This window comes from Oculina patagonica, chromosome 2 (genome assembly GCF_052425735.1).
Source record: "Oculina patagonica isolate OP01 chromosome 2, crgOcupat, whole genome shotgun sequence".
NCBI lineage: Eukaryota > Metazoa > Cnidaria > Anthozoa > Scleractinia > Oculinidae > Oculina > Oculina patagonica.
Window position 1 is genome coordinate 7,819,689 of NC_135759.1, and position 12,698 is coordinate 7,832,386.

Here is a 12,698-nt window from a genome sequence, read left to right on the forward strand (position 1 = left end):
TTAAATTCCTACTCAGTGGAAATCGGTGTTCAAAACTTTTTATTCATGTTAGCGTCATGCTGCGTAAAGTCTGTTAACACCCACGCTATTTTGTATTTCAAAAACATAAATGTGAGCGAAGGATTATCAGACATCATGATTTTCCTCCTTCGACCTGCGTCCTTACTTTTCGGTATATTTCGGGAAGTGCAATTCCCCAACCTAATTGTCTAATATTTAAATAGCGTCTAGTCAGCTCCAATTCAACAGAAATCGCCCAAATGTTTTCACGTATGAAACGGCCCATTTTCAAAACTCTTTTCCAGACTCTTTGTTCGTAAGTGGCGACTAAAGGAACTTCGTCGAACAATTGTGAGAAAAATGCCCGCGTGGAAAACTCTCGAGTTTTCGCTAGTACAAGTCCACAAGGTCCCTTCTGTCAGATATTAAAATTGAATGAATTCAAAGCAACTACAGGATTAACAGTAAAAAAGGGGTGTCTGCTTTCGAGCTTAGTGGCCCATACTTGCCGGAGCATTCCCGGTTTCTGTAGCATTAAGCGGCTAGGTGTATTTCTACCCCCCCCCCCCCCCTCCTGGATGAGATGCTAGTCCATCGCAGGGTTACCCCCAGCAGTAAATTCGCCGGTACCCATTTATACACGTGGGTGGAGAGAGGCACATTAAGAGTAAACTGTCTTGCCTAAGAACACAACGCAATGCCCCGGCCAGGGCTCGAACCCGGACCGCTCGATCCGGAGTCTGTGCTAATCATTAAAACGTAAACACTGATTTTGTGGTTATATAATTGCACCGAGAGGGAAACCCAGCAGCGGGGTTTACCTTGGTGTAAAAGCTTGCGAAACTTTTCTGTTTTGGAGGTATTGTTTTTCCTGTTGTCTTGGTTGTTCTTTGTTCTATGTCACTTGTGAGTTTCACAGGTTTTTACACTGTGGATGAGCCCAGTGAACGATGAACTGCAATCTTTAACATAATTTATTCCTGTGGACTGATCTGCCACCCACTAGCCAAAGTGTGAACGGTGTTTACCATTTACACCGTAACATGGTTGCAAGACATCTGTTTTCAAACTTCCAGGGTTCGTAGTTTTGAGCTTTTGAAATTCCATGACCTTTCCATGACTTTTCAGAATTTTCCATAACCTAAATTTGACCATTTTTCTTGGAAATTTTCAAAAATTATCTTTAAATCGGGTATGTTTTTACCCTTTTCTTCACAAAAAATAACCTATTTATTTTGTACAATCCATGACTTTCCATGACCCAAACCTAAATTCCATGACTTTCCAGGCCTGGAAAATGAAGCTGTAAAATTCCACGACTTTCCAGGTTTTCCATGGCCTGTACGAACCCTGCTGTCTTTTCCCTGATAAAAATGAAATTTCCCTGACTCGACCCTGACCAAATATATACAAAAAATGTCAGATATAGTAGCGGCCTTCAGCCTTCACTTCCAAGAAGAAAACATATCGCTTAGATCACATTGACCTGAGAAGTTTCTTCAGCATCAATTGTATGAAGTTAGCGGTGTTATATATTCCAATTTCCCTGACTTTTCTTTAAATTGTCAATTTTCCCTGATCCAAAATAAAATTTCCTGACTTTTCTGAAGAATCCTATTTTTCCCCGACCATTTCCTGACCTGTGGCAACCCTGAGTAACACAAAGATTCAAACACACCCTTAACCAAACTTTTAATTTGAAGTCACTTTATTATAATATAATTGAGAAATTGAAAGTGAATTAACAAGATTTGGGATCACAAACTATCCAGGAATATTCTTAATGTTAATTCAGCCCTTTCCTTCTTTATAACATTGCAGGATATTTCCTTAAACTTTTTCCTAATTCTATTTTCATTTTTCTATTAAATATTAAAACTGGTCAAGTTGTAGCTGATATTCACATATTTTATTCCACTTCAGACTGCCAATAGATTGAAAAGGGGGTCAAAATATAAAACTGTGGTGAACGATTCAAACTTCAAAATTAAACCAAACTATTTCCCCAACTGCAACACAACTTGAACAAATAACTATTCAAAGTGGCTATGAGCCACTAACCAGAAAATTATTATGAAACAAGAATCGAAAACAACAAACTGACAAATAAGATTTGCAAAACAAATGTTAAACTTCCACAATTCAGATCACTTCACTTAGTTTCATTGTCATCTAGCTGCTCAACGAGAGCAGGCGGAAGAGATTCCCACGGATCTCCCTCCTTGAAGTGGCAAAATATTCACAGAAAAAATAGTTTCAACTACTAAATCGCGTGCAGATGACCGCGGACCAGAATTTTGAAAGAACCCAAACCGCCGAGACCCCCCGAAAAAATCAGACCGCCGCCCCCGAGCAGACCCACACCCGCGACCAAACCCAGAAGTGCAGAAGACGCGCAGAAAGGACCCCCCCCCAGAAACCAACGCGCAGCGGTCGCGACCGGACCCCCAAAGAGCCGACGGCGAAAGCGAGCGAGAGGAGAAAGCGAAGACACCGCACAAATGCGAGCGGACCGCAAATGAACCACCCCGAACCTACGAGGCGCGCGCGAGAGGCCGCCCCAAAGAGGACAGGAAGGAGAGGAGGAAGGAGGAGGCCCCACCAAAACCGGATTTCCGAGTTAAAAAAAAATGTTCCACTTCAATATTTGAAGCTTAACTTCACTTAAATTGCATCTGAAATGAATTTGTGTGGAAAATTAACCATCTTATAACTAAGAAAGTATCAACTGTATAATAATTATTGGCCTTAATTTTTTCAAGGATTTGGAAAATTCACGCATTCTGAAACTGTACACTCATATCTGAATGCTACAGTAAAAACCCGCATATAAGAACCTAGGTTTTTTCAAGTTAGCCTAAACAGGTTCTTATATAAATGGTATTTAGTGTAAAATTAGGCTAACTAGGTTCTTAATTAGGTTCTTAACTTTTGTTCAAGAAATAAAGTAGAATTTTTAAATGATCTGGTCTTTAATGTCCAATAACAGTATTCTTGGAGGCTTCGGTAAGCAAAATACTATACTATTTCAAACCTATACTGTAACCTTCACTATAATTCCCAATAAATCTTGTATACAAAACAACATAACATGATAACTGCTGTAACTATAATGTGTACAGACTGTATTATAAATATATTTTTGAGAAGATTATTTTTTTCTTTTTTGAAAATAAGAACCTGTTTTAGAATTTTAGCCTAAAATGGTTCTTATGTGAAGGGTGCTTAATAATGAAATTTTAGCCTAACAGGTTCTTAAATGTTAGGTTCTTATACGCGGGTTTTTACTGTATTAATATTAATTTTGTTCTCTAACTTAAACATTAGTGATTAGTGGTAATGTAGACTGTGACAGCAAAATAACTTGTTTTGCTGCAAGTTAAATGTATTGTAACAACTTTATAGGTTTATAAGACAAACCTAATGCTCAAAAATTAGTTGACATGTCTCAACTACAAATTTTATTCCAGTACTGACTCAGATAAAATGAATTTGTACTTATAGTGAATGATAAAAAAAATCATTTCATATAAACTCACACTAAATATTATGCCGAGTATCATTCTCATTTTTTTAAAAAAATCATTAATTTTCTAACAAGTTGTTTCCAGATAAACATTATCAGTCGGATTTCCTGGCCCATTGGCGTGATTCACTCGAGCAAAGGTTGGAAAGTTCGTTGGTCCCATTCCAGGAATCATTCCGTCAATTCCATCTATTCCTTGCTGCCGTTCCATTAAAGTGGCTCGCACTGCCTGCTTGTAAATTCCCTTGGGTATTTTCAGGTACATGAGGTCAGTTACCACGCGCACAGAGTAGTCGGGGATGTAGGGACCCATGGCTCGCACGTTAGGGTTACTCATACCCAGTGATGACACCAGTGCTTTTGCGCCAAAGAAAGTAAAGGGCCCTTCTTCAAAGGCAAGCTCTTCTTGCCCGATGGTAACTTCCACCTTGCCTTGAATGATGAGTGTAAAGAATTCTCCCGCAACACCCTTCTTGTACAGGTATTTGTGCTTGACATCATCTTCATCTTGAATTTTGATCTCTTGCACAACATGAGGTTGGTCGATCAATCGCTTGAGTACATTGAGAGAGATAACATCCTCGTTGAATGCGTCAACAGCTGTTTAGAAAAATAACAACTAACATCAGAAAGAGTAAGTTATGCAACTTAGACTTATATCTTTTTTCTAAATTTCTTAATTTTTTCCACATCGTAAAACTTCTCCTTTGAAAAGAATGAAAAAAAAATCATCGCCACACGTTTTATAAGGCCCAAAAAGGCGAAGAAATTTCTGTAGAGCTGTACGCTTCTACACGTGCCATTCATGCCAATGATAGTCCATAAATGAGCAGCTATGAAACTGCTTTCACCCAATCAGCTCAGTAATGCTGGATCAGAATGTGTTTTACATTGCACATGCCCAGTCATTTCAATCTGTTCACCATCACCAGATATGGAAAAAAAACACAAGTACTGGTACGTACATGAAAAGAGGATAGACTGGGTGACTTTTCTTCAGGGACAGCGGAACATTTTTCCAATTGGGGTGGCTGACTATTCACTTGAAGTGTGTGTGTGTGTGTGTGTGTGTGTATGGGGGGGGGGGGGGTGAAGAGTCTCTTCTCTTAGAAAGTCTTTTTTTGAAATATTGGGAAGGGGGGGGGAGGCAGCACCCGAGCTCCGCCGTCCCCATTGTTAGCCACACAACATAAACAAAGGTTCCAATCAATTCATTTATTCTTTGATAGCAAAGTGTCCTGTCCAAGAATACAACACAATGATCCCAATCAGACCTAAACCCAGGCTAGTTAGTTCAGAGTCTCAATGCACTAACGATTTTGCTTCCCAACCTCCCAAAGCCAATCAGTGATACACTGTAAATGAATATGTTTTTTTTACAAATTAATTTTCATAATTAAAGAAAATGCTAATTAAGCTTTTTACCTGTGGCAAGATACTGCAATATTGCCAACTGCAACTGAGGGGATAGTTTTGGCTTGTCTTGCTCTTCAGAAAATAACACCAGGTCTTTCATTAGTCCCTTGCGCCCAGGTATGACTTGTCCTGACTTGTTATCCACTGTTAATCAGAACAAAATTCAAGTTAGATAATGCAAATTGAAGAATCATACTACCTGAAATTATTTAACATGGTTATTAAAGACAACCCCAGGGGGGTACTCGGTATTTCAAGTGATGGGGATGATCGAATGGGGGTAAAAATCAGACCCAAAAAATCCCTAGGGCTTCCAACAATGCCCCCAAAAATCCCTGGACCAAAAATTAACCCCCTAAAAATCCCATGCTGTATTTCTGACCTTTAAATTCTCAGAAAGGGCAATGATATAAAACAAAGAAAAACATTAAAAATTAAAACCTTGTGTTAAGAACTACACAGCCAAGACAATGCCATGAATCTTTAGATGTTTTCAATACCCAAAAAACTAATGGCCCATAACTTTCCAATGACAGGGGCCATGGGCTCATTTGCCTGTTTTCCTTCCTAATCCCTGATTTGAATTATGTAATAACTGAAAATAATGGCCCACTACATGAATCATGTAGTATTGCCATTGGTAGTACATATACACATCTTTGAAAAAGGTTTATTAAGCCAATCTGATTTTGTTTTGATTTACTTACATTACAAAGAATGAAAGAAATATTTAAATATTTGTTCTGAGGTTAAAACTGTCACAGCTATTGAGACCTAGAACAACATTTATCTACTTGAATCCATATACCGCAATACTAAATAAAATGGAGAATTTGAGGACTATGGTCTGGGTACATGTATGTAGATAACAAAATTATTGCAGAATTTAAATTTTTTTCTGGATAATATGTTAGTTCAAAAATACCTGCTTTAAAGGTATTTACTGATCAGAATATTTTAAAGAAATATCCATTAGAGCACTAACACCTTTCTTTGAAGTACGATTTTCATGAGAAAATGATATGTGCACTCCTGCCAGTTTGGGTTCCAATATGATAAGTGTCGATATTGCTCAGAAATCTCGAACCTGGCAAGACCGATTTCCATGAAAATATACAATGTACATTTTTTGTAACGTCAGAATAAATCACAAACAACAAATTAAAGCAATTCAATTACTTATATTGGAATAAACTGTTTAGTCAAATTGTACTGGCTTTGAGGTTTGAATATGTGCCAAATCAATTCAAGACATTATAAATAATAATGAACTTCAAACCATAATCACTACATAATAAAGAAATCACCAAGTTGTAAGCCACTTGATAGACAATACAATTAACAAAAAGATGAAAATGAAATGAAATGTAGAGCAAACAAAAACACCCTATTTCAAACAAAAAAGAGAACATGTAGTTATTTGTATAGCAATATTGTTGTGTACTCTACAACAATACTGTAATATTACATGTTTTTGAAAGCTGAAATTTGCCCATATGTTTTAAACACTAACAATATAAATGCCAATTTATTCTTATTCTATTTTGTTTTTACATTCACCATAGATCTACACAAGTTTTACAGTAATTTTACCAAGGAAGATCTTCAGAAAAATTACCTGAAAGCTACGATTTGCAAGTTCCTTCATAATTTAAACCATGGTTATGTGGTTTTCCACATTATCTTATTTTTATCATGCCCAAGGACATTTTGTATCTCATGCAATCTTTTGTAATATTTTCAAAAGATTTTTTGAAAATAAATTTATGATTTAACATTCTATACTTACAATAGATGTCTGTTTCGTCAACAATTTCAGACTGAATTATTTCTTCCAAGATGTCCTCTAAAGTGACTATACCAATAGCTTCATAATAGGGATCTAAATCGCCCTCACTGTTGACACGCTGGACCATTGCTAAATGCGAATGTCCCTTTTTAAACTCCTCAAGCATTTCATCGAGATGGACGTCATGAAAAACGCGCTGAACTTGATGATTGTAAAACTTAATAACTGTGCGTAAAGGGGTGCAGTCGTCAGTATCAATAAAAGCCAAGTCCTTTACCAGTAGCAGACCCACTATGTTATGCCGCTCACCATCGTATACCGGAATGCGACTATGCCCAGATTGCATAATATGCGCAATAGTTCTAAAATCAAGGATGGATGACACGTCAAGGAGGTAGCAATCCTCTAGCTTGGTCATGACCTCTTCAACAGTTTTGCTTTTGTAGTTCAACACCCCTGATATTATGTTCATTTCATCGCCTTCCAAATCATTGAACTCAGCAGTGACTTTCAACATTTCTTGTAGCTGTCTCCTATTGTACACTGTGCCGATCTCGTTACCTAATATCCAATCCAAGATCCTGCTTATTGGGAATGAAATCGGGAACGTTACCAGCATGAAAAACCTCGTGATCCAGATGGTACGGGCACCCACGGCCAAACCATGTCTGGAACAAATACTCTGGGGAATTATCTCTCCAAATATCACAATACCAGCGGTGGAGCCAAGAACCGCCGCGATCCCGTCGCCGATTATGCCGTCTAAAAGCACTGTAAACGACGTATTCACCAAAACATTGCCCAGAAGAAGCGTACACAACAGATAATTGCCGTGTCTGCGAAGTGGATCGATGCTTTTCGCGTATTGCTGCTCACTGGGGTTGCCGCAGTTCATAACAATTTTCAGCTCTGTTGGATCTAGAGCCATAAGCCCCAGATTTAGCCCTGAAAACAAGCCTGATAGAGCCATGAGAATACAAATGAATACTATCTGTAGCCAAAGGGGCAAACCACTTTTACTGGTGGTTTTAATCTGGAGTAGTGTGTCGTCTGCACCCTGATGCAACCATTCGCTTCCATTGCCGGACTGCAAACAGACAAAATACGGTTGTCCATCACTTGTAGCGGGCAAATTAACTTCTGCTTCTCCTTTGAATTCCTGCAAGCCATTCTCTTTAAATTTTACAGGCTTTGTTCGATCAGCTTCACATTTGGCCTTAAATTTTCCCGCGGTCGTCGTAAAAGCAATACGAGTATCCCGCGAAAGGCCAACTCCGTAGAATCGCAGCGCCACTGAATTGTCAGCAGTTATCGAGACAATACCATCCTCGATGGATGATTTGCCAGCTGAATTACCAACTGGACTTATTCCTGTTAGTTGTGCTTCACATTTTACAAAACCAATGAAAGTAAAAGCTGCAAAAAGACAAAACGTTGAGACATAAACATTACACCTTGCGGCAAAGATGGCTGCCATTCGAGAGTGACGATCTCGTGGACTCGTCTCGTGATAGATGTCACGATGTCACCGGAAGATACCAAATATGGATTTGAAGTAATCTGATTTGTTGAAAATACTAAATTTTTCGTTTATAAATCGCAGCTGGTCCGTTAGCTCAGTCGGCAGAGCGCGGTGCTGATACACCTGGATCCCAGATCCAATAGCTACGCCGAGGTCGAGAGTTCGAGCCTCTCACGGACCACATTTTTTTTCTTTTTCTTTTTTCCCTTATGCAAGGCACCTGTTACGAATGTTGTTTTTCTTACTTGAATAACGACAACAAATATAAAAAGAAAATAACAACAAAAATAATTTTCACAATATAATCTTTTCGGAAAAGTTGGGGGGGGGGGGGGGGGGGGGTGGGGCGGCTCTATTGGCAGCCTCAGGCCTCAGTCCATTTTAATCGCAGAAATTTTCAAATATAATTTAATTCTAGTTGGATCAGAGTGCATAATTATAAACCATGTTTAAAATCGTTTTAGACACTTCTGGAAGGTTTATTTATTTATTATATAATATTTTTTTGCGATGAACTTGAAGTTTCTTTTTGTGATCATCATAAACCACCTATTAAAAGTGATCTACTATATGACTCAGATTTTTGAAGAATTAGTACTGTAGCTTGTTTGCCCGTCTTGGCAAAATAGTAAAAAATATCTTTCAATTTCGCGAAAGAATGCAAAACCAAGCCGTTTCTCTGGTGATTGGACGAAAAAAATTAGGCGTTGCATTCCAGAAGCATAGTCACGTGACCAAAATAATCGATATTTCCGTTTGCAGCTTGGAGAGAAATATTTCCAGCGCATTGCCAGTTTAAGTGTTGTGGTAGCGAACTCCTGTTCTCGCTTGAGGACACATTTCTGCCACGATGAGTCGAGGGACGACTACAGTAAGCGGCGACATAAAGGTGGAAAAGAGTAAAATGAAATGGGATCCGAAAACCTTGGAAATTCGGACGCATTCGGTCGAGAAGACCCTCGAACCCCTTGTTCACCAGGTAGGGATTTGTGTGTTTGGCATGTTTATCTTGTCATTCACTCGATTTTACTGTAAAATCGGAGACTTATCCGACACAGTTGCTCCATTAAAATTTTATAGAGTTGGTGTCGTTGTCTGACAGAAAGCGAGCGTCCAATTCTGAGTGCATGATCGCCGGTTTTTCGCTAATGATATTTTTACTCCCGCACTCTGCCTCTCTCTGCGTGAGATTTTTTACATAACGATGCAAATGAGTTCTGAGAACGGCGATCGAAGCTCAATTTCCATTTGATACGCGATCAAATAATCCTTGGAAGATAGTTTTTGGTAGACAGATTTGTTTCTTACATCTTTCAAGTGAATCCTGCCTGTCATGTAGTTGACTTTCTCGGCGAGTTGTTCACGATCTTCATCAACTTATTAAAATACGTGTTTTAATTGCAAATTTGAATATTTTTGGGTGTTGACAGGGCATTTGTGGTAGTTTTATGTGTTTACGATCCACGACTTTGGCGAATTCGGATAGTTTAAGTTGTAAACCGTTGATAAGCTTATTACAGTGTATTTATACTTGCCGGTGTTTAGTTTCAAACAAATCTATTCTGAAGGTGCGGCCATTTTGTTTTCTACAAACGCTAGTAGAAAATTTTTAAGAACAAATTTGTTAATACTGAATCATGTAGCATTCCATTTTTGGGTTGGTTCTCAGATCAGGGCCGTTTTTAGCGAGACATCGATCGTCGACTTTGGTTTTATCAAATTACTTTTGCCCAACCTTGGGTAATTAGTCATCACAAAAGGTTAAATCAAGGATGACTTAACTTCCATTTTTGCATTATTATATTAAAAGAAATCATTTTCTACCCATGGGGTGGATATGGCTTTTCAGATTTAGGAATGCTGAGTTTTGTAAACTGTTGTCAACTCATGTATGCAAGTGACAACTTCTTTATTGCAGCTGTACTGCCAGTTACATGTCACAAACTGCAAATTGAGTTATAATAATTGTACAGTGTATTTATTTGCCATTTCTTTGTTGATAATTAACAATTGGTTCATGCTTTAGCGTGCTCCATTGAGTTATGGAGCACGCGGGAAGTTTGGAGAGCACGAAAGAAGCGTAAGAGTTGCCCGAGGCGATAGCCGAGGGCAACTCTAGCTTCTTGAGTGCTCTCCAAACTTCCCGCGTGCTCCATAACTCGATGGAGCACAGTTAAAAGCATGAACCAATTGTTTTATAACATTGCCGGTGGAATTGTGCATCAAAACCGGCCGCGGGAAAAAAACTGTGTTTATTGTGTGCAGTGTGAGAACATAAACTTAGCGGTCGAGCAATAAATTACACATGTACAAGTTTACACGATTGGAGCAGTTTATGTCAAATGGCTGATAAATTGACTAATTTAAGTTTATACGGTGGCAGAGCGAAGGAAAAAAATGACAAAAACAGCAAATACTGCTGTTGATTCTGAGACAAGTTTTCGCTGAATTAAAATTAAAATGTTTAAGCTTACTCCCGCGTGGAAGAAAATTAAAACAAAACAACCTCGAACAGCCGAACAGATTCCAAGGGTTAAAAGAGTCAAAGAATTCGGTTCCATGCTTAGTTTTAAGTATTTTTGTGGACCGATTTTTATTTGTAATTGATGTAAATAAACATTTTTGAAAACGGTTGTTGAATGAAGCGCCCGATGAAGTTAATTTTTCCCGAGCGGCAAAATCACAACAGAGCCGTAGACGCTTTGGTGTAATGCTTAAAACGCGAAAACTTTCGTCAGGCAGCTAGTTTTTAGTGCCATCGAGCTGTTGTCATTCATGGTTGGCCCATTCTTCCACGTTAGGGCAGTGAAAAAAATGATTTTCGTCCTTCGAGACTTGCACGTTAGTTGTTGTTGCTTGAATGAAGGAAAGCACACAAACAACTTTGACGGCAAAATCAAATTTATTTTCTCTTTCGCTCTCCGTCTCGTAATAAGAAACAGCTTACCTTGTAGCTCGTATCCTTGGGAAAATATTGAAAGGATTCACTTTTCATATTCCGAAGATAATATGTCATCGCTTTAGCAAAGCACATGCAGCATATGAGCTTTACTCAGTGAGATTTTCGCTCGTCGATTACGTCATCAGCGTGCTCCATCGGGATTTTGAGCACGCTGATGTATACTGAATTTGATTGCGCGGCTCTGTTAGCTATGTTATAATAAGAATTTGTATGCACAAATCAATGTTAAGCTGCATGAAGGGGTGGGCGGGCATAGGGCGGACATTTGAACTTAGCTGAGACTTTCTGTTCAAATGCCCAACACAAGAATATTCGTGAATGTTCAAATCAAACTTCAATAATGTTCAATAATGTTGTAAAAAAGGCCATTAAAACGGTCAAAAGTCCCCACTACGGGCAAACAATTGCTGGCCTATGCAGCTCTACTGGCTTTGCCATATATGGAAACTAGTTCATCAAACCATGACACAGAATGTCAACAAAACTGACAATATCTACCCCCCTACATACCAGCCATCGCAAGACCTGTCATGTACAATGTATTTCTAGTGGTAACGATTTTTAGTCCTTATCTTATTAAGGAGAATTGGGCTGTTTTCTTGTTGTTACTAGAATTACTTGACAACCCTTGTTACTTCAGATACCATAAAATAATTTCTGAAAAATAAACCCTGGGTTTAGAAGTGCTTAACATCCCATATTCAGCTGGTGGTGTTAACCTACCTTCATTTTGTACACATAAAATAATTTATACACACTTATTCTCAGGTAACAACCTTGGTCAATCATCCTAAGAAGAAGGGCAGCAAGCTTGGTAAATCCAAGAATGCGCACAAGCTTGCACAGGATATTGAAGATGCGACAGCTCGACTCATAAAAACAGGAGAGGACATTGCTCAAGAGTTTCCTGAGATCAGAGAAGAAATGTTAGCTGCATGCAAAGATTGCCGTGGAGCAGGTAGGACCCTGTCGCATGTTTTGGAACCAAAAAATTCTTCCATCAGTTCATTATAACTTGTTTAATTTTCAATTATGCATATTCAGGCAAGTTTGTCAGAATACAAAGTTAAGCCAATAAACTCCCTAAAATAAAAAATTGTTGCTGTCAAAAAGGTTATCATATACAGTTGATTCAGGTTGAGCATTTAACGGGCTTAGTTGTCATGCTCATTGTCACAGTTGATTGATTACGTTGCGAGACAAAATGACAGACATTGCTAGAGGGGAATGACAATGTTCTTTCTGAGAAAAAGCACATTGTGAAAATGTCGACAGTATAAAGTAATAGTCCCTGGACGAGTGACAACGTGCTTTTTCCCAGACCAAACGTTGTCATTCCCACCTAGCAATGACTGTCATTCTGCCTCGCAACGCAATCAATCAACAGCAACAACAAACAGGTCTGACAACTGAGACCATTAAATGCCCAACCTAAATTAGCTGTAAATGGATGTGTCACATCAGAAGTGGCTCCTGAGACAAT

At 38.6% G+C, this 12,698-nt stretch overlaps 2 protein-coding genes and 1 non-coding gene across 6 annotated transcripts in view; 2 read left to right on the forward strand and 1 right to left on the reverse strand.

Annotated features, from left to right (window-relative positions):
• Positions 1 to 2,623: 2,623 nt before the first annotated feature.
• Positions 2,624 to 8,209, reverse strand: LOC144642906 (metal transporter CNNM4-like). 4 transcript variants are annotated; one of them, XR_013568812.1, is made up of 4 exons: positions 6,732 to 8,209; positions 4,952 to 5,086; positions 2,704 to 4,126; positions 2,624 to 2,658 (listed from the first exon to the last, which is right to left on the reverse strand). XR_013568812.1 is itself a non-coding variant. In XM_078502010.1 (3 exons), the coding sequence occupies exons 1-3, from the start codon at positions 8,206 to 8,208 to the stop codon at positions 3,594 to 3,596; spliced, it is 2,145 nt and encodes a 714-aa protein (XP_078358136.1). In that variant the 5' UTR covers position 8,209; the 3' UTR covers positions 2,629 to 3,593. The 4 variants fall into 4 exon arrangements, 1 of the variants encoding a protein (XP_078358136.1); XR_013568811.1 differs by having other exon boundaries at positions 2,629 to 2,803; positions 3,289 to 4,126; XR_013568813.1 differs by having other exon boundaries at positions 2,629 to 2,783; positions 3,277 to 4,126.
• Positions 8,210 to 8,336: 127 nt separating this feature from the next.
• Trnai-gau (transfer RNA isoleucine (anticodon GAU)) lies at positions 8,337 to 8,434 on the forward strand. The gene is made up of 2 exons: positions 8,337 to 8,373; positions 8,399 to 8,434. It is a non-coding gene; the product is annotated as a tRNA-Ile (tRNA).
• A 580-nt stretch (positions 8,435 to 9,014) lies between these two features.
• The window catches only part of LOC144642885 (catenin alpha-2-like), a 28,077-nt gene continuing 24,393 nt past the window's right edge, over positions 9,015 to 12,698 (forward strand). The window contains exons 1-2 of the mRNA XM_078501985.1: positions 9,015 to 9,232; positions 11,984 to 12,173. Of these exons, the coding sequence (XP_078358111.1) occupies positions 9,104 to 9,232; positions 11,984 to 12,173 (319 nt within the window). The 5' untranslated portion in view covers positions 9,015 to 9,103. The remainder of the gene's footprint in view (positions 9,233 to 11,983; positions 12,174 to 12,698) is intronic.

Excerpts from the sequence above, each read along its gene's own strand:
- LOC144642906 (XM_078502010.1), bottom strand. The coding sequence starts at position 8,208 with ATGGCAGCCATCTTTGCCGCAAGGTGTAATGTTTATGTCTCAACGTTT. Across the intron at positions 5,087-6,731 it reads TGACGAAACAGACATCTATT|TGGATAACAAGTCAGGACAA; the intron begins GTAAGTATAGAA and ends TCTGATTAACAG. Across the intron at positions 4,127-4,951 it reads ATTGCAGTATCTTGCCACAG|CTGTTGACGCATTCAACGAG; the intron begins GTAAAAAGCTTA and ends TTTTCTAAACAG.